The sequence below is a fragment of the Macrotis lagotis genome, chromosome 5 (genome assembly GCF_037893015.1).
Source record: "Macrotis lagotis isolate mMagLag1 chromosome 5, bilby.v1.9.chrom.fasta, whole genome shotgun sequence".
In the NCBI taxonomy this organism is placed as follows: domain Eukaryota; kingdom Metazoa; phylum Chordata; class Mammalia; order Peramelemorphia; family Peramelidae; genus Macrotis; species Macrotis lagotis.
Window position 1 is genome coordinate 56,248,907 of NC_133662.1, and position 20,097 is coordinate 56,269,003.

At 36.8% G+C, this 20,097-nt stretch overlaps 1 protein-coding gene across 3 annotated transcripts in view; it reads right to left on the reverse strand.

The window, feature by feature from the left end:
- Positions 1-1,240: 1,240 nt before the first annotated feature.
- COL9A1 (collagen type IX alpha 1 chain) overlaps positions 1,241-20,097 on the reverse strand; it is a 122,121-nt gene continuing 103,264 nt past the window's right edge. For all 3 annotated transcript variants that reach the window (XM_074190189.1, XM_074190190.1, XM_074190191.1), the window contains 2 exons: positions 9,170-9,247; positions 1,241-1,784 (listed from right to left, as the gene is read on the reverse strand). In XM_074190189.1, the coding sequence (XP_074046290.1) occupies positions 1,600-1,784; positions 9,170-9,247 (263 nt within the window). In that variant the 3' untranslated portion in view covers positions 1,241-1,599. The remainder of the gene's footprint in view (positions 1,785-9,169; positions 9,248-20,097) is intronic.

Below are 20,097 nucleotides of genomic sequence, written 5' to 3' on the forward strand. Positions count from 1 at the left end.
AATTGACAGAAAAAAAAAATTCATTTCTGTCTCTAGAGTGATGTTACAGTTGTCACCTGTGCAGAATACAGAATCCCAGGAACTTCATTTAAAAAAAATGGTATTCAAGTACCCTTTTCAGGGGAATAAATGTTCCATTTATTTTGTACATATCCTAAATGTACCTATTTATTTATTCATTATATTCCCCCCTTAGAATGTATGCTCTTTGAGTGCAAGACTTTACATGCCTTTGTGTCCCCCAAATTTAGTATAGTACATAGTTTATACCAAGGACTAATAAATGCTTGACTGCCTAACTGATGACATCAACTCTTCTTGCCTCTCTGCTCTGTGATCTGAATGAATCACTCCTTTTTATTAATTGCATTCATATTATTGAGAATTCTTTTTGGTTTGGACTTTTGCTTTCATAAACTGATCTTATTTAACTTTTATAAAACTTGCTCTAAGGACAAATATCTATTTTCTCTCTTGTATACTTCTTCCCTTCTAGTCTCTCCTTCCCTCTTCTTGTAACAAATATTTACATTGGGAGTTCATATAAATAGGCAACTATTCTCTGCATTTTGTCATTTTAGAAAGCTGTGAAGCAATAAGAGGTTCAGTCACTTGCCCAACATCACACAAGTCATGAGATGTCCTAGGGGAGACTTGAACTCAGGGTTTCCTGATCTGAGGCCACAAAGTCTTTTTTCATTGAAATTTGGGAGGGGGTGGGGGGTGGGGAGAAAGAGCTCTGCAAATTTTACAGCATTACACAAATATCAGTTTTTGTTGACCATTACTATTGATATAAAAACATGCAAGAAATTAAGAAACAGTATTTATTTCTTTTTTTTTTGTACAATGAGAGATGTTACGTAGATCTTTAAAATAAATAACCTGACCAATAAAGCTTATGAATTCCTGGATATCATGACTCCATAACAGTGGCTCATTGCCCTTCTGCTTTGACTTCTCACAGAAGGAACCAAGGTGGAATTAGTTTCCAATAAAAATAAGGATCACCAGAAATCATAGCCAAAAATGAAAACCCATGTGCGATTTATGAAAGCCATTCAACGTGCTTGCCATGCCCATTCAGCAATAATATATTGACAGAGATTTACATCACCATGTCAAGGCAATGTAGCAGGTGTCTTCATAAGCAGTCTGGCAGCAATCTCCATCAAAGTTGGATTGGTGATCTGAGAATAAGGCTTAACTACATGATGAAGAAACTGCTGCAACTGAGGGAAACCAGTCTTTTTTGTTTGTTTATTGGCTCACGGGTCCAAGATACAGCATCACGTATGTATATAGCACACTATAAATTAGGGCTGCTGGTAATAGGGGTGTATGTGTCTTTATTTCAAGGGATCTGGTTTTGCTAATCTTGCCTTTTTTTCCCTCTTGAGGAAAAGACAAAGAATCTTCTTGTTTAGCACCATTGTTCTAAATCTGATTGTCAAGTACAACTTTTGTAATAATGTTAAAAACAATAATGAAAGTCTTCCGCTTGTTCAGCGGCTTTGTGCACTGCTCCTCTGTTGGGGTTTTTTTTAATTTCCTTTGCCACCAGGTATCTGTGGAAACAGTGATTGGACACTAGGCCTGTCACTGATCGGGCCCTTTGCTGAATGCCCGCTGCCCAGCCTGTACCGTACAGGAGGCTGGCTCACAGAAGCCAGGAGGACCAGCAGGGCCAGGAGGGCCAGGAACCCCTGGAATTCCTGCAGGACCCGGAGGGCCCCTTTCTCCATCCCGTCCTTCTTTTCCATAGCTTGCTGGACCTGGATCACCTAGAGAGGAAAAAAAAAAAGAAGAAAATAAATTAAAATGCACGCATATATCTGTGTATGTTTATGTTTGTCCTTCATTTTTAAAGAAGACCACATCAGGGAGATGATGCCATGACAAGCAAGTGAATCAGATTTGAATGAGGGGTTGCTATGCTATGCTATGCTTGCTTTCTCCTCTGGAGTCATCTAGGTCCAGTGGCCAGTTATGGATCAGGATGACTGGTGCTCAAGGTCACACAGCTAGTAGCAGTCAAGTGTCTGAGGTTGGACTTGAATTCTTGTCCTTCTGGCTCCAAGTCCAGTACTCTACCCACTGTGCCACCTAGCTAGCCATCCAGGTATATATGTATATATATATATATATATATATATACATATATACATATATACATATATACATATATACATATATATGTATATGTATATATATACATATATATGTATTTATCCACATACAAATGTATACACATACACTGTAGCATGAACTGGAGTATATGTGTATACATACACTCTAGCATGAACTGGAGAAGTCCCACAAGCAAGAACAATTTGAATGTCATTGTTTCTTATTCTCTACAATATATATTAACTCTAGGTGCTTAATAAATGATTAAGAAGGAGGAGATCTATCTGTTGAAGTGAGAGGAGAAGAGAAGAGAGACTTAATTTTCATTGATTCTTAATGTTGAAAGGGATATTAAAGTTAACTTAGGTAGTCCGCTGGCTGGTGCACGGATCCTTTCTATGACATCCTTGCTCAGTGCTCATTATCCAAAGATTATTAAAGCACTAACTCGTGTATTTAGAGCTTTACGATCATCACAGATCGGTTGGGGTGGGGGGGGCAAGAGAGTATTAATACTGTGAAACAAATGGATTATACCCATGGGAATCTATATATGGCGTGGCCTACCATAGTAAACCACTTTTTCACAACCTTTGTTAGTGAGATTACAAAGTCGTCATAGGGCAGCTCTCCACACTGCAGCATTCCATGGTGGCAAGGTACTCCTATCTTTTAAACATTTGCTCAATTCCCACCTCCCAAAGACAAGACCTTTCTTACTATTATACATAAAGTCTTGTAAAATATTAACACTTTGAGTGTAAGGATTGCTCAGTGCCTTATGCAAAGTAGTCACTAAAGAAATGCCTCTTAAATTGAATTAAATATTTTTTTGTCAACGAGAGAGCCTTGGAAGATCATTCAGGCAAAAAGATCATAGGATCATTGATTTACAGCTGGCAGAGGTCTCAATCAAGTTCATCTCCCTCATTCATTCTACAGATGAGAAAACTTTGTTCCCAAGGCTACAATTAATTTTTGTTGGATAACAAGCTCTTCTGAACCAGATAATCTCTCAGTGTTCATGTCTTTGCTGAGGAGTAGATAAAGCAAAATGGCAAGAGAGATGACTTCCAGCCCTAGAGCTATGACCCTTTGAGAATGTCAAAGCACACAAAATGGGGAGGAGGGGGCTGTTTTTTCATAGTACTGGCCAAGAACATACTTCCCAAGCTGCCTCATTCCCTCAAAGGGTTGATTATTCCCAGAGAGTATCTTCCTGGATGTGTCCATTTGCAAACTATATACAACATTTTAACCCACCCCAGGGTAGGTTAGAGAGCTGCTTTATTGGCTAATATACATTTGCTCTCCTCTTATGCTCCTTAGGGTTACATTCCTAAGACCAATACTTTAATTATTATAAAGTATCCTAGCTAGACATTGGCCTTAAAGAAAATCTATTACCAAACTTTCCAACTTTGTATTAATGTCTATGTCATTCTCTGAATCAGCGCTGGAGGGCAGCATTGTGCTGTATCTCCAGATACTGATTCAGGAGATTGGATTCTCAGGAGCCTGTTAGCCTGGTTGTTTTGCAAATGAAAGGGGCTGTGTTCACTGAAATTTTATAAATGGCCTTCTATATCGGATCAGATCTTTGTAAATCCACAGTTTATTATTTTTGGCCCAGAGTCTCCCTGCAAGAACACTGAGGGTTTCATATTTGGGGTTGGATGGGAGGAGGGTTACCACTGAGCTCAATGGTTAGCTTTTGTTTGAAGAGGCAGTATATAGTTAAGAAAATTGGTGGGAATCAGTTTATTTGAAGCTCATAAAACAACTAAAGTATCAGTCGAGCATCTATTGTATAGATGTGGAAAGCTCTCAAAGCACCTATATTATCTGGTATTCATTTTCTTAAATCAATATTTAAAAGGAAAGCTTGCTAATCAGAAAATGTTAACAGGTGAAATAGCTTGTAAAATACTGTTGTAAAATTATAAAATAGACTAATAAGAAGAATCAAGTCTTAAGTATCTATAACCAACATATGAGAGACTATGAAAAAAAAAGGAAGAAGGGGAAAAACATAATGGTCAATAGATTATTTTATAGTAATCCCAAATGTCTGGCCCCTGTTGTATCATCCTCAAAAGGGAGATCACATCTTAAGAGAGGCACCAGGACCCCAACATGGCCTCATCTTCAAATGTGCAAAAAATGATTCATGGATAGAATGGAGATCAGAGGAAACTAGCTTACTGAACTTCAGATCATAAGAGAAACAAATAAAACAATTGCAGTAATCAGCTACAATTGAAAATAAGAAAAAAAGAAAAATAGGGGTCCTCAAAACCCAGCAATTGAGATAGCAGAACAACATTGCTTGGGTGGTGGAATAATATGGTAATATTCCATAGAATATAAACTCCTTGAGGGCAGGACCTGCTTCCTTTTTACTTTTGTATCCTGGTGCCTAGCACATCAATGAGATAATGATCACATGTGATCATAATAATTGTAAAATGTTTGGTATAATATAAATATGATTCTTGTTACTGTTATTAAGTGTTTGTTGAATTGAATTGGATTTGACTTTGGTATCAGAAGACCTGAGTTCAAATTCCTAGTCTGTCAATCTATATGATCCCTTGGGGCATGACGCTTCAGTTTTCCAGGTCTCAATTTTATTATCTATAAAATGAGGGAGTTGGACTAGAACATAATATTTAAGAGAATTTCTCCCCAGTGCAGCAAAAATCAAAGAGAGCAACACTGAAGCATGAGGGGAAAAGCAGTGAAGTGAGAGAGAGAGACAAAGAAATAGAATCAGAGATTGAGTTGAAAGGGACCTCATCAATCAACTTGGTCTGACACACAAAAGGGATCCCCACTATAAGACACCCAACAAGTTAACATAGAGTTCCTTGAGGGTAGGACTCTTTGGGCCTCCCTTTATATCTCCAGTGCTTAGCACAGGGACACTTAATTTTGACTGCCAAGTGATCATCTAACCACTGCCTAAAGACCTTCAGTGAGGGGAAGTCTCCATCTCTTATGGCACTCCATTCCACTTTGGACAGATCTGATGAGTAGGGATTTTCCCTGAGATCAAGCCTCTATTTTGCCTCTTTTTCTATTTCTATCTATTGCTTGTACTTCTGCCTCCTAAAGTCAAATAAAATAAATCTAAACTCTCTTCCTTATAACAGTCTTTAAATACTTCAAGTTTGCTATCCTATTCCCAAGTCTTCTCTTTTTTTTCCAGATTAAACAGACCATTCCTTCAGCTGATGATTTTTTGACATGGACTTAAAACCCTTTACCACCCAAGTTGGACATTCCAATCTAAACTAATGGCATCTAGAACCAAACACAATATTTCAGAAGTAGGAGGATTCCAAAGGGAAGAAGATGAAAATAAGAAATATGAAAAGGGGAGCAAGTGAGGAGAGAAGGAAATAGCAGGAGTATAAAGAGAAGTCAAGTGACAAAGGAAGTGCAAGAAAATAAGTGGGGGAGGATGAAGCAGAGGGAATGGAGGAGGAAAGGAAGGAGACAGAAGGGGAAAGGAACAGATGCAAGGCATGCAAACTGGGAAGCTACCCCATATGTTCCTACTAGTAAAAATAAATGCTGAAAATAAAACCACAGAAATTTTTCCTTAAAATTTAGATTATTTTTCTCTAAAATAAAAATGAAAAGAGAAAATTGGAACACAGTATCTTCTAGTTCTAAGTCCTATAGTCCCTTGAAAATATATCAAAAAATCTTTTTCACAGACACTGCAAAAGCAACTTTTTGGTGGAATCTTTTTAAAATTGTCACCAGATCTTGAGGATAGTGTGGCAGGCTGAGGGAACACTTCACCCTGCACCTCAGGGATGTTTCTGGTGTTTGGAAATACATTAATGAAGCCCCAGTGTGAAAAAGTCGTTCAGGAAGAACTAAGAGGATCTCCAGTTTTTCCAATCTGATGCTTATCCAATTCTTTATTAGGACCCATCATAGTATGATATTAAACAGATCCCTCAGCCAACTTAAGTGCCACCTTATACTATGGTGTTCCCAATAAGCCTTTCTTGGAACAGAAATGTCAGAAATAGCATCCAATTTGGAGTTTAATAGAATGATCTCTACTCTTTACTGGTCAAATGATGGCCTCTCTCTGAGTTTCAATTTCCTAGTCTGTAAAATGGGTAATTTAATTTGTACCACCTACTTCATAGGGATATTATAAAAAGTCATATAGGATCATTTGTGCAAAAGATTTTTATAAACCTTTTTTTTTAAACTGCTATTTGATATCCTGGTAAGTTGAAAGAATAACCATCAACAAGAGAAAACATGGTATAGTGAATAAAAAGCTGCACTCAGACTCAGGAAGACTTGATTTCAAGTTAAACCTGTGAGCCATACTACTGGTTTTGTGATCCTGGGTAAGTCTCTTAACTTCTCATTATTCTTAACCAAATCTCTAAGACACTGACTTGTATCTGATAGAGTCCCTAGCTCTCAATTGAGTAAGTGAAATAGGTGCCAATAATAGAGAACGATGTTTTTGAGACAAGCAATTAGGCCCTTTACTGTAAATACTAATTGTTAATACAGTTGGGACAAAAACAATTTACAAGATCTACAATGCAAACAGCTTCAAATGAATGCCTTTCATACATTAGGCTGTGAGCTCCTTGAGAGAAAGACTCTGGATTGAATTGTTTTTGTTGGGTTTTGTTTTGATTTTGATTTTTCATTTTGGTTTGGTTTGGGGTTTGGCCTTTCTATGTATCCCCAGCCTTAGCACAGTGTCTGGCATGTGAAAATGCTTGTTGATTTAAGAGTAGATAGCATCAATGTTTTGTTATTACTGGAATCACCTACTCTGGAAGGATATATTTCACTTCTTTTTTCCTCTGCTCGATGCATTATACACTGGATCAGATCATGTTAAATAATGAAATGTGTAGTATCATCTTCTCCTTGAATGCAGTAGACTTCGTCCTCCTTTCATCAATCACCAGGGACTTTGGCAGTTTTTAGTCAACATTTTGAAGGACCCATGAATCAAAAGCTTTCTAAAAGTAATGCTTTTTCAGTTTCTAAATTTATTCATTTTTAAAATGCCATTTTAAATAGAGACTATATCAACAAGGGCAATGACATTAAATTTGGAAACTAAGACATTATTTTAAAATTGATGAAAACCAGCAATGATGAGACTACATAAGTCTTTAGCAGTTATTAATAGGAGATAAAAATATTTCTGTATCTTAAATTTTCAAGGACCAATTTTCCAAAATATTTCTGTATATTAAATTTTCAAGGACCAAACTTCCAAAATTCCCAATTTTTCTTCCCCTTGCCCTGGGAGAAAATGGATGCTTTGGAATTCTTTCTAAACTAAGGTTGCCACAAGAGAATCTAAGATTAAAGGCCCCTGAGTAGGCTGGAAGCAGATGCATTGAGACATGATTCCACAGGGGCCTATTGATCTTATCCTTACTTGTCTCTAGGCCTTGTGCTGTGCTCCCAACTCCAGAGCTGAAGTGATGAATCAATTTTAAATGGACTGATAGTTTTACTTTGATTCCCACTGATATTTATTACTGGCAGCAGCAGCAGGATGCTAACGCTATCTTGGTAACATAAACACCCAGACTTTCCCTCACAGAGTCTTCCGTCACTAAGATGCTAAGAGTTCAGGACAAATCTCATGGCTGATTTTGTTTTTAGGTTTTTGCAAGGCAATGGGGTTAAGTGGCTTGCCCAAGGCCACCCAGCTAGGTAATTAAGTGTCTGAGGTCAGATTTGAACTCAGGTACTCCTGACTCCAGGGCCGGTGCTCTATCCATTTCGCCACTTAGCTGCCCTCATGGCTGATTTTTAAATCATCAATTTTTAAAAAATGAGAAAGTCATAAGATCATTTATGGGTTCAGTTCGATGTTCTAGCTACTATACAGAGCCCTACTTTGAAGCAAGATATAACATTCTACAAAATGGAGTGAAAACCAAATTAAAGTGGATAATTGGTAATAATTTCCAAAGGAGTATGCGGAATGTTACTTCTATAGTCTTACTGAGGAGGGGAGCAGAATTATACTGGGGAAATTATTCATACATTTTGCAGTACCAAGGGTTAAACTTCTGGACCTTGGTTTTCTCATGTATACACTGTGGAAGTTTATGGCAACTATTTCAAAGATTTGTTGTGAGACTCTAACAAAATTGATGTTGTTCATCCTTTGTTTTTGAAGAGGATCAATGGCATCATCATGTTGGGATAAAATAGTAGATGATGGATGATGACTTCTGAGAGAACTGGTTTTAAGTGAGGCAGAATTGTACAAAGTTGTGAGCCTCACTCTCTCCTCCTGCATTATTGAACTTCAGTGGTATGACAAAAGTCAAGACAACTGGGATGCAGAGGATGACCTTAAAACATCTTCAATGTCTGACCAAGACCTAAATACTTCACAGTACCTTCTTCATCTGCCTTCATGGCCTTTGGAACAAATTGTTCTCACCTGTATATTCCACCAGGAAAGTCTTCACATGCTTGAGATAAACATCCTCCTAACTTACTGAGGATTTTGAGGCTTGTCCATTACCCTCACCCTGGCTTAGCCTGATTTTGCCATGTTGCAGCCATTGCACATACTGCAGCTTCTTCATAATATAAATATGTGCTACTATTATTTTGCACCCACAGTCACTATCAATTGCAGACTTCTATTCATTTAAGTATGTTATAGAGAAAACCTTTTAGTTAATGGTTTGTGTTACTTTATGGAATTAAGTAATAAAATGTCATATCTTTTTAAATGACCTATAATTCAGACTTCATACTAATTGATTGCCCTTTCCTCAATTCATCTGAATTAATGGGTTATTAGTCTGCATTCTCCCTCAACTTTTTTCTTTCTTGTCTTTGTTTTTGTTTTGCATTGCATTGGCTTAATGTCTTTAAAGTATTTCAAATAGTTTTAAAAAGAGGTACAAATTTTTACACATTATACCCAAGAAACAGATCTTTGTGTACTAGGTACATATCATTTATATAATGAAAAGAATTGTCTTTATCCCCATATATTTACCTGGGAGACCAATTGATCCTGGCAAGCCTTTGGGTCCTCTTCCAGGAGGTCCTCTCTCACCCCTTTCACCCAAGTCACCTGCAATAAATTAACAAATGTTATTTTTCTATACACTTTTTCCAGGGAAAAAAGAAAACCTTACGTGTTTAGAGCACTGAAAGTCAAGGAGTTAGCTAACAAGGAGTTAGCTGTTGCCAAACTAGATGACATTTTAAAGCGTATTAAGATACTTAGGATGAGGCATCCTCTAATGCAGAGGTATCAGACTCTAATCTGCACTGAATACAGATTAAAATATAATTGGGAGATATTTAACAAAATAAACAAAAATAAAACACAGATACTGTTCATTTGAAGTTTTCTAAGTCAATATGGAGTCCCTAGGGATCCATTTCTCTGAATTTTATACCACTGTCTATAGTAGATGGAGAACAGGTCTTGAAACCAGGAAGTCCTTAGTTCAAGACGGCATTAATGACTGAGTAACTCTAGACAAATTGCAATCTCCCTGTACTGATGTCTATTCTCTAAGACTGCAAATTACAGACAGGGCACTGACCTGTTTCTTTTTCTAAGAGTTCCCTAGAAATACTGATAAGAAGTGTAGTGGATAGAGTGATGCTCCTAGAATTAGGAAGTACTGAGTTCCAGTCTAGTCTTAGATTCTTACTTGCTGTGTGATTCTGCAAAAGTCATTTAATTTCTGTTTTCTTCGGTTTCCTCAATTATAAATTGAGGACAATAACAGATAATAATATCTACTCCATAGAGTTGTTGTGAGGATCAAATGAGATATTCTTTGTAAAAGGCTTTGCACAATGTCTAGTATATTATAGGTACCTAATAAATGCTTGCTTCCTTCCTTCCTTTTCTATACCAGTAAAATCACACAACCTGTCTTTCTTTCTCCCTCATAAATGATGGGATATTCTAAGTTCCCCATTATTAGGAAAAATATTTTGAGTTATTTTTCTAGTCATGATAGGGTCTCACTGAGCCATCCACATTTGGTCAATAGAATACATTTGCAAGACAGCTTGCCTAGGGCTAAGGTTAAGCTTCTCTGTAAAACAAAACCAATATCCTGGAAGCCAGTGCCTTGTTGTCCTTGGCAGTATCTGCCATGTAAGAGCAGACAGGCCATAAACATCTCTGTAATCTCAAGTGATGTATTTTCTTCTGATTATATTATACAGAAATAGTCTGAAACAAGTAGAGTTACTTTTTTCCCCTTTCTACTTCTGTTTTATGTCAGGTTCATTCACTCTCAGGTTATAATCCACTTCATTTGGCAAGCAAAATTAATGAATACCTCACCAAAAACCAGAAAAGGAAATCAAACCATGACTACCTCCAGTCACTCCATTCCTGCAGTTTTCTGTGACATTAACATAAATGTTTAAATAACAATAATAGGATTTATGCAACATCTACCATGAGTCATGCATGAGGCTAAATGCTTTATAAGAGTTCACTCACTTGAAATTTACAGAAAGAGAAAAATGCCATTATTATTATTATTATTATTATTATTATTATTATTATTATTATCATTATCATTATCATTATTATCATCTCCATTTTATAATTGAGAAAGCTAAGGCAAATAGAGGTTAAGTGACTTTTGCCCAAAGTCACACAGCTAATATCTTAGGTAGGATGAAAACAGCTCTCTCAAAGGTTCCATCCAGTTATGTCTGTATACGTACATATACATTTTTAAATGCATACATGCATGAGTGCATACACCTATTCATTGTGGGGTGTGCATAGACATGTATGTGTGTTTTTATTCCTCCTCCACATGTGTGGGTTCAATGTATATATGTTTTTGAATATGTCTATGTGTCTTTATATGTATGCATATTCAAATCCTCATAATCTGTAACATTAAAGTGAAGGTTTATATACCCATGATGCTTCTGTTTTAGTTCTGCTCACTCTGGTATAAGGATTTTTCAGAATGAAATGCCTATCTTTTCAAAATCATTTTAATTAAGAACCCAATTATATAATGTAAGTGGAAGAGAAGGAACCTCTTCTTCTTTCAAATGAGCTCCAATCTTTTAGACCTGGTTATTTTCCATAGATTATCTAGATGATGATGTTACATTAAGATATTGCAATTATCCTTTTAAAAACCAACAGCTAAGAAGCTACTTCAACATTAGCAATTTAAATGTTACATCAGCATCATTCTTGAAGTTTGCTTCCAAAGGACTAGTACCCACAGGAGACAGGAGATAGGAATTATAAATTAAAATGGAGTTTTCAGTTGAATTCTAAAGTCTAAATTTATTTCCACACTCAATCTTGAAGACTAAGTTGATTTTATACAATGAATTCCAAGGAAGCAACCTGCTAACCTTAATAATGCCCTTGTATCTATGCCACTGAGCTCAAAATTAACTGATAATGAGGTCATGTTATGTGAACTCTAAGACAGAACCACATTACTCTAAATTCACTACAAAACAAGGAAGAATAAGGCTTCCAGATAGCCTAGGGTTCAATGTGACTCTAAACCCTAGGCAAGCCTCCTTTTTAGGATCTTGCAAACCTGCCTCTGAACAAGACAGGAACAACAGGAATTCATTAAGTACATACTTTGTGCAGAATACTATGGCATTAGGAGAGACACAAAATTGAGTTAAGATAGAATAATTTGGGGTGACTAGGTGGCACAGTGGATAGAGCACCAGCCCTGGAGTCAGGAGTACCTGAGTTCAAATCCGGCCTCAGACACTTAATAATTACCTAGCTGTGTGACCTTGGGCAAGCCACTTAACCCCATTGCCTTGCAAAAAACCTTAAAAAATATAGAATAATTGCCTTTCTGGAGCTTACAGTCTAATAGAAAGACCAAACAAAAAATAATAAATGATAGGTGCATAGGGTGAGCTGTGAGACTATACTCCATGAGACCAAAGGGTAAAAGTTTTTACAAATTGATAGAGGAGAGCGGAGGGCAGAGCCAAGATGGCAGTGTAAAGGCAGGATTTCCCTGAAACTCCTTCCCCCCAAAACTCCAAAGACCATAAAATTATGGCTCTAGCCAAAATTTAGAGGGGTAGAACCCACAGAAAGACTGAGTGATACATTTTCCCAGTCCAAGACAACTTAGAAGTTCTGTGGAAAAGCCCAGGGATCACCAGGAACAGCTTAAAGGGGCAGTGAGAACCTGCAGCAGGAATTGGGGAAGCCAGCCTGCAGCCCACAGACAGTAAGGGAGTAGGGGGGAGATTGCAGAAATCTCTGCTCTCCCCGGGGCAGGACTCTGCTGTTTGCCCACACTCAGATCCAGGTTGCAGATTGGGCTTCCATACTAAGATAGCTGAGCAGGGACCCTCCTCACAGCTCCAGGGCAGAGGGCAGTGCTGTGGCCATCTACATGTCAAAGCACAGGCAAGAGAGCATAAGACCTTGGAGGAATAAAGGTTCCAGTGGGGGATTCAAAAACCTCCAAAGCCTTAGAAGTGTGGTAAATTAGTCTTAGGTTGAGGAAATGAGCAAACAACCAAAAAAGAAGAATATGACCATAGAAAATTACTTTGGTCCCATGGAAGATTCAGAAGATGACAAAATCAAAGCTTCTGAACCCAAAACCTCCAAGAGAAATAGAAAATGGACTCAGGCTATGGAAGGGCTCAAAAAAGACTTTGAAAAGCAATTAAGGGAGGTGGAGGAAAAATTGGGAGGAGAAATGAGAGCAATGCAGATGAATCATGAAAACCAAATCAGCAATTTGGTGAAAGAAATACAAAAAGAAATTGAAGAAAATAATATGTTAACCAGTTTAGACCAAATGGAAAAAGCAAAACAAAAAAAAAAAAAAAAGACAAATGAGAAGAATGCCTCAAAAAGCAGAATTGGCCAGCTGGAAAAGGAGATAAAAAAGCTCTCTGAAGAAAATAACTCCTTCAAATGTAGAATGGAACTAAAGGAAGCTAATGACTTTGCAAGAAATCAGAAAGAAATAAAACTCTTCAAAAAAAAAAGCCAAAAGTTAGAAGAAAATGTGAAATATCTCATTGGAAAAACAATCAACCTGGATCTGTTGATCCAGAAGAAATAATTTAAAAATTATTGGGTCACCTGAAAGTCACAACCAAGAAAAGAGCCTAGACTTCATTTTTCAAGAAATAATACAGCAAAATTGCCTTGAGATCCTAGAAGCTGAGGGTAAAATAGAAATTGAGGGAATTCACCAGTCATCTCCTGAAAGAGATTCCAAAAGAAAAACTTCCAGGAATATTATAGCCAAATTCCAAAACTTCCAAGTCAAAGAGAAAATATTAAAAGCTGCCAGAAACAAACGATTCAACTACTGTGGCTCTATAGTCAGGATTACACAGAATCTAGCAGCATCTACATAAGGGTTTGTAGGGATTGGAATATGATATTCTGGAAGGCAAAAGATCTTGGTTTACAACCGAGAATCAACAACCCAGCAAAACTGAACATCCTCTTTCAGGGGAAAAGATGGACTTTCAATGAAACAGGGGACTTTCAAACCTTCCTAATTAAACAACCAGAGCTGAACAAAAAGTTTGGATCTTCAAGTATAGGGCTCCGGTGAACCATAGAGGGGGTGGATGAGAAGGACTAACTATGAGGAACTTAATGATGTTGAACTGTTTGTATTCCTGTATGGGAATACAATATCTTTATTGATAACTTATATGAATTTTCTCATTTATAAGAGCTGTTAGAAGGAGCATATATAGACAAGGCACAGGAAGGAGTAGAATATAATGGTATAATATAGTAAAAAGATGGAGTCGATGGGTGATAAAGGAAAGTACTGGGAGGAAGAGAAAGGAGAGGAAGAAGGGGCTAAGATATTTCACATAAGAGTCAAGAAAAAGCTTTTTCAATGGAGTGGGATGGGGGAAGGCAAGGGGGAATGAGTGAGCCTTCATTCTCATGAGAAATGGCTCAGAGAGGAAATAACATACACACTTGATAGGGTATAGAAATCTATCTTACCCTAAAAAAAATGAGAAGAAAGTGATGGGATGAAGGGGAAGGGGGTGGGCCGGGAAGGGGGGGGAAGGGGGAAATAGGTGACAGAAGTGAAGGAAGATTGTGGTAGAGGGTACTCAGATACAGCACACTTTTGGACAGGGACAAGATGAAAGGAGAGAGAATAGAATAAATGAGAGTGGGGGAGGAATAGAGTGGAGAGAAATACAGCTAGTAATAGCAACTGTAGGAGAAATATTGAAGCAACTTCTCTGGTGGACTTATGATAAAGAAGGCAACTCACCCCAGAGACAGTCCCATTGGAATCTGAACATAGACCAAAGTATATATATTTTTTCTCTCTCACTATTCTTGAGGTTTCTCATCTTTTTTTTGGGGGGGGGGTTATTCTCATAACAAGATTATTGTAATATTATAAAAGAAAAAAAAGAGTGGAGCAGACCAGGAAAACTTCATGAGGGAGGGAGTATCTGAAATGGATTTTAGAAGATGGATGGATAGGAATTCATCCAATGAAGAGAAAGAGAATAATAAACAGGCAGAGGGACATGGTGACAGGGAAAGGTACATCAAGTGAGAAAGAAAGATGGAGAAGTAGAAAAAATATAATGACATATGGATAGAGCACTGTCCCTGAGTTCAAATATGACTTCAGGCAATAATTACCTTAGCTGTGTGACCTTGGGCAAGTCACTTAACCTTATTGCCTTGCAAAAACAAACAAACAACAACAACAACAACAAAAAGATATGACAGAGACCGAGAAACATAGTATGTGAGAGAGAGAGAGAGAGAGAGAGAGAGAGAGAGAGAGAGAGACAGAACATTCCAGATATGGGAACATGGGTCAAAGTCATTATGTTCAAAGGACAGAGATAAGTTCAGTTTGGTTAAATCATAGAATACAAGGAGAGCAGTAATATAAGTCAAACTAAGCAGGTAGGTTGATACTGAATTGAGGATATGAGGCAAAGGTCTTAAAATTTTAACTGATAAATAATAGGTAGCTACTTCAGATTTTTGATTGGAGGCATCTCAGCTCTACAGAGAAAAGAGAGGGTTTTGTTTGTTTGGTTGTTCATTTCAAATAGCCATTATGGGAGCTTTTTTGGCAAAGATACTGGAGTGGTTCACCATTTCCTTCTCCAGTTTATTTCACCCATGAGGAAACTGAGATAAACAGATTTAAGTGACTTGCTCAGGGTCACACAGCTAGTAAGTATCTGAGGACAAACTTGAACTCAGGTCTCCCTGAGTCCAGCATTCTATCCCCTGTGCCACCTAGCTGCCCTGAGAAAAGGTTAATTAGGAAAATACTATACTGGTTCAAACAAGTGATAATAAGGTGGGCAGCAATAGAAATAAAGAGAAGATAGATGCAAGAGTAGACAAAAATCAACAAAAAGTATTAACTAGTTATATATGTGAGAGGTAAGATATCATTCAAGACAAAAGTCAAGGATATGCCTTTCTAGTGTCTGTTCCATCTAAGAATGTTTCTTGTGACAGGTCCAAGGTGAAATTTACTCTGAGTAAGGGACATAAAGATATACCCATCCCAAGTAGAAAAACAGCTATCTGGGAACATTCTTTAAAACTTTAAAAAGTTCTCATCAATCTAGATTTTCTATTCTTTTCCATCTTTGCAAGTTATAATTGACACTCCTGTTCTCTATGAAGAGATTAACACTGAAGCTAGCATTCTTCACAGTTATGATATGACATGTTTTTTCCAAATATGAATCTACATATTGACACTTCCTTTTGACTCATACCAAGATGTCTAAAATGAAAATCATGCCTAAAAGATCTTAAAGTCAATATAGATAATGAAAATTTTAAAATAATACTAATACTAATTAATAAGACTAATTGAATACTGTGCTTACTTCAAAAGCAAATATGCTAAAAGAAAAAGACTAATATAGAATCAACAGAAATGATACAAAAAATACCTCCAAGAGTTTGAAACCTGCTTTTATGTGCCTTATGTTCCTAGTTCCCAATAGGCAAAGCAAAGGAAATATTAATGTGATGGGTCCTATCACACCCATGAAATGGGTGGGACAAAACAATTCCTCATCTATTATAGGGAACCAAAATGTTCATTTAATATTAATTCAATGGAGGTGGAGATGGAGTAGGCATTTAATATATGTTTATTAAATAAATGATTGAGAAACAGTGAGTTACAGATATAATTTCTCAAGACCAATTATATTAAAAGTTCTCCTAAAAGATGGTAAAGATGTATAGCATATAGATAGAATAGAATGTAAGTGCAAAGGGTATGTATTTTGGTTCTAAGATACCTTTAAAATACCATATACATATATATATGTATATCTATGTATATATATATATATATATATATATATATATATATAATGTCAATAAAAAACAAAGTAATTTACAAGCATTCTTAGGCTAAAGGGCTTTGATGCTAATTTGTACTGACTTCTAAAGCAGAAACTACCATCTCCCAGAAAAGAAAAGTAAAAATTAAGGGAGGGGGTATTTCTGGGTTTTTCTTTCTTGGATTTCATTTATTTTCCTTTTTTTTTTTTGAGATGTTAAGACATGGCTTGAATAGATTACAGTACACTGCACAAAGTCTTTTAGTCCTTGGGAGGAAAAAACAGAATTCCTACAAGGAGTCTTTTGAAAAGGGGTTCTAAATAAAGTGACAAAGTGAGAATAAACCACAAGTTAAATATTCATGAAGTCTCTTCCCTCCAAGTCATCATTCTTTCTGAATTTGGCTGTGAAAATCCAGAAAATGTCAGTAATGCTAAAATCTATATCCCCTCTCATTTGGAGTGCCTTGGGCTAAAAGCCTAAACTCTTAGTATAAGAACAGACCTTAAGATATATTTGGGATATAAACTTTAAGGATTTTAGAACATAGGAGGATTTATGCTAAAAACAAAGCCTTGTTATGTTTATAGACCATTAAGTAGGAATTTAAAGTAATTCACAAATGGGAAGGGTTATCTTGAAAGAGAAACTTGACCTCCATCCCTTAATCCAATCACCCATTTTTCAAAGGAAAACAGAACAGGTTTTGGGAAAGAAATGGCATTACCCATATTCAGGGAAGTCACTAAGAAAAATGTAAATTTCTGGAATAAGAATATCCTTAATGGATCAAAGCCTTTTTCGAAGATGCCAAGTATCTTTGGTTGCTTAGAATTCATATCACAAATCAGTAGATCATTTGGAAGGAAAGCAGCTATTTCATCATTTGACATTTGAATTGGGTTTTGGTGGCATTTGCTAATATCTCTATATAGATGGAAACCTTTTTCTATATTAATTGGGGTTCCTGGCCTACTCTCATCTTACCTGTTGAAGCCACATGTCAGGACTGCAGAGAAAGGAGCTACTTTGGAAGCAGGCAACTCACAGCCCCTGCATCCTGAACAATTCCATCACCTCAGCTGTAGAACAAACCTCTCTCAGGGACACATACATTAAATGAATGAGGATGGGACTTAAGGAAAGACAATCAGTGACTGACCCAGTTAAAGCCCTGCCTCCAAATACTTCCATTTCCTTTTGTCCAAACAAAATGGGCCTTTGCCTATCTGCGGCTTTCTATAGAAAGTAGAAACCTGAAATATGTTCTGTCCCTTTCAGAGATCAACTGAGAAATTATTAGTGTTCTAAAGGGCACCCAGAGGCTCTCCACAATGTGGTGTGGTCCAGCAGATCAAACTGAGGAAATAATCTATCACTGGGAAATGGAGAACACAGGAAATGGTTTGCCAAGTGAATAGGGGACCTGGCTGCTCAGCCCAGTATCTAAGATTGAGTATCCAAATTAAGCTTATCCCTCTTGGAGAAAATGCTTTAGCATCTTCAGGATGAATCCGTTTCCTCAATGTGCTTTGTGACCAACCTCTGAAAACTCAGAAATCTTGGCAATTTACCAGATCTACAAAGGAGTCCCAATTAAACTCCCTTGTTTTGATGAGCAGTTTTGCACCTGCAAAAAAATCACACATGTAATTAACTAAATTACTCCAACTTGAGAACCTGGTTAGCCGACTGCACCAGTAATTCACTCTTACATCCACAGAAACAGCTTGCTTGCTCTTTGACGATTTACACCATAATATTTACTGCTAATTGGAGCAACACATTAAAGAAATTATTTTCCTAGTTTGTGATGATATATCTTTCAGGTGTTCCTAAGAATGCAACCTTCACTCAGGGTTGTCCCTTGGGTGGAAGAGCAACTCAAGGTTTTATTTTTCTCTATAAACCAGTCAGCACATTTACACACCAATCTAGTACAAATACAAGTAGTTACACATATATGTGTGTGTGTATGTATAGATATAGACATATATATATATATATATAGATATAGATATATATAGATATATATATAGATATGCACCAAATAGCAAGTGACCTACAGGTTTAACCTTATGAATGCCTAATATATTTTGCTATTCTATTTTCTATAATATAATGGATCATAGGATGATAAATTTAAAAGTAATAAGAAGCTTAGATGATATCAAGTTTAGCTCTGTCTTTTTATAGATGAAGAAACTGAGACACAAAGGTTTAAGTAATTTGCTCAGGTTCATACAACTGATAAAGTATCTGAGGCAAGATCTGAACCCAGGTCTCCTGATTTCCAGCAGTATGTCTTATTCATTATGCCATGCCTCCATGCAATATAAGTGACTTTAAACTGACTTTAAAAAATGGAAGAGAGAAAACTCCATTAGATAAAGGAAATGTTAATATGATGGACCACAATTCATCCATGAACTAGGTGGGCCAAATAATTCCTTATCTATCAAAGAGTCAATAAAGAGTTCATTCAATATAAATTTTCTGGGGAGAGGGGGAGGAGTACATGGTAGTCATCTAATGTTTAAGCAATGAATGACTGAATAATGCTAGGATCTCTAATATGATATCTCAAGCTCAATTACTAAACCTTCTTACTCCCAAATCATGGAAAAGACTTGTCAGTTCCTAGCTCTTCACCACCTGAATTCTGTCTCCTTTGTTATCTCATTCTCTCCTTCATTTGGGTCCTCTGACACTCCTTAGCCCTCTTCCTTTATCTTTCTATATACTTTACCTCAACAAATTATTCACTCACTCCCATGGCATCAAATAACCATCTCTATGCAGATAATACATATCGATCACTATAGAGGAGGTATCTGATGTTATCAGAGAGAGCCCTTAGTTTGCTGGGGGAGACAATGAATATAGAAGGTAAGAGTCAAGGATAGGAGTGTGCATGTATTTGTGTGTGTTTGTGTGTGTGTGTGTGTGTGTATGTATTTAGATATAGATATCTTTGTTATTATTGTTTAGTTGTTTTCAGTCATATCTGACTCTTCATGACCTCATTTGGGATTTTCTTTGCCTTTTCATTTGCCATTTCCATCTTCAGTTCATTTTACAGAATAGGAAAGTGAGGCAAATAGATTAAAGTGACTTGTCCAGGTTCACACAGCTAGTAGGTAGATACTCAGGAAGAGAAGTGTTCCTGACTCTAGGACTGGAACTCTATCCACTGTGCCATCTAGCTGCATGTGAATATTTGTATGTGTGTGTATAAAAACATACACACACACACACACACACACACACACACACACACACATATATATATCTGGATATATATATATATTTGTTGTTGTTCATTCATTCCAATCATATACGATTCTTCATGACCCCGTTTGGGATTTTCTTGACAAAGATACTGGAGTATCCTTCTCTAGCACATTTTACTGAGGAGGAAACTAAAGCAAACAAGGTTAAATGATTTGCTAAATGTCACATAACTAGTAAGTGACAGAGGCTAGATTTGAACCTGGGAAGATGAGTCTTCATAAGTCTAGGCTCAACAGTCTATTCACTGTGTCAATAGAATGGAGCAGCTAGAATATAGATATATGCAATGC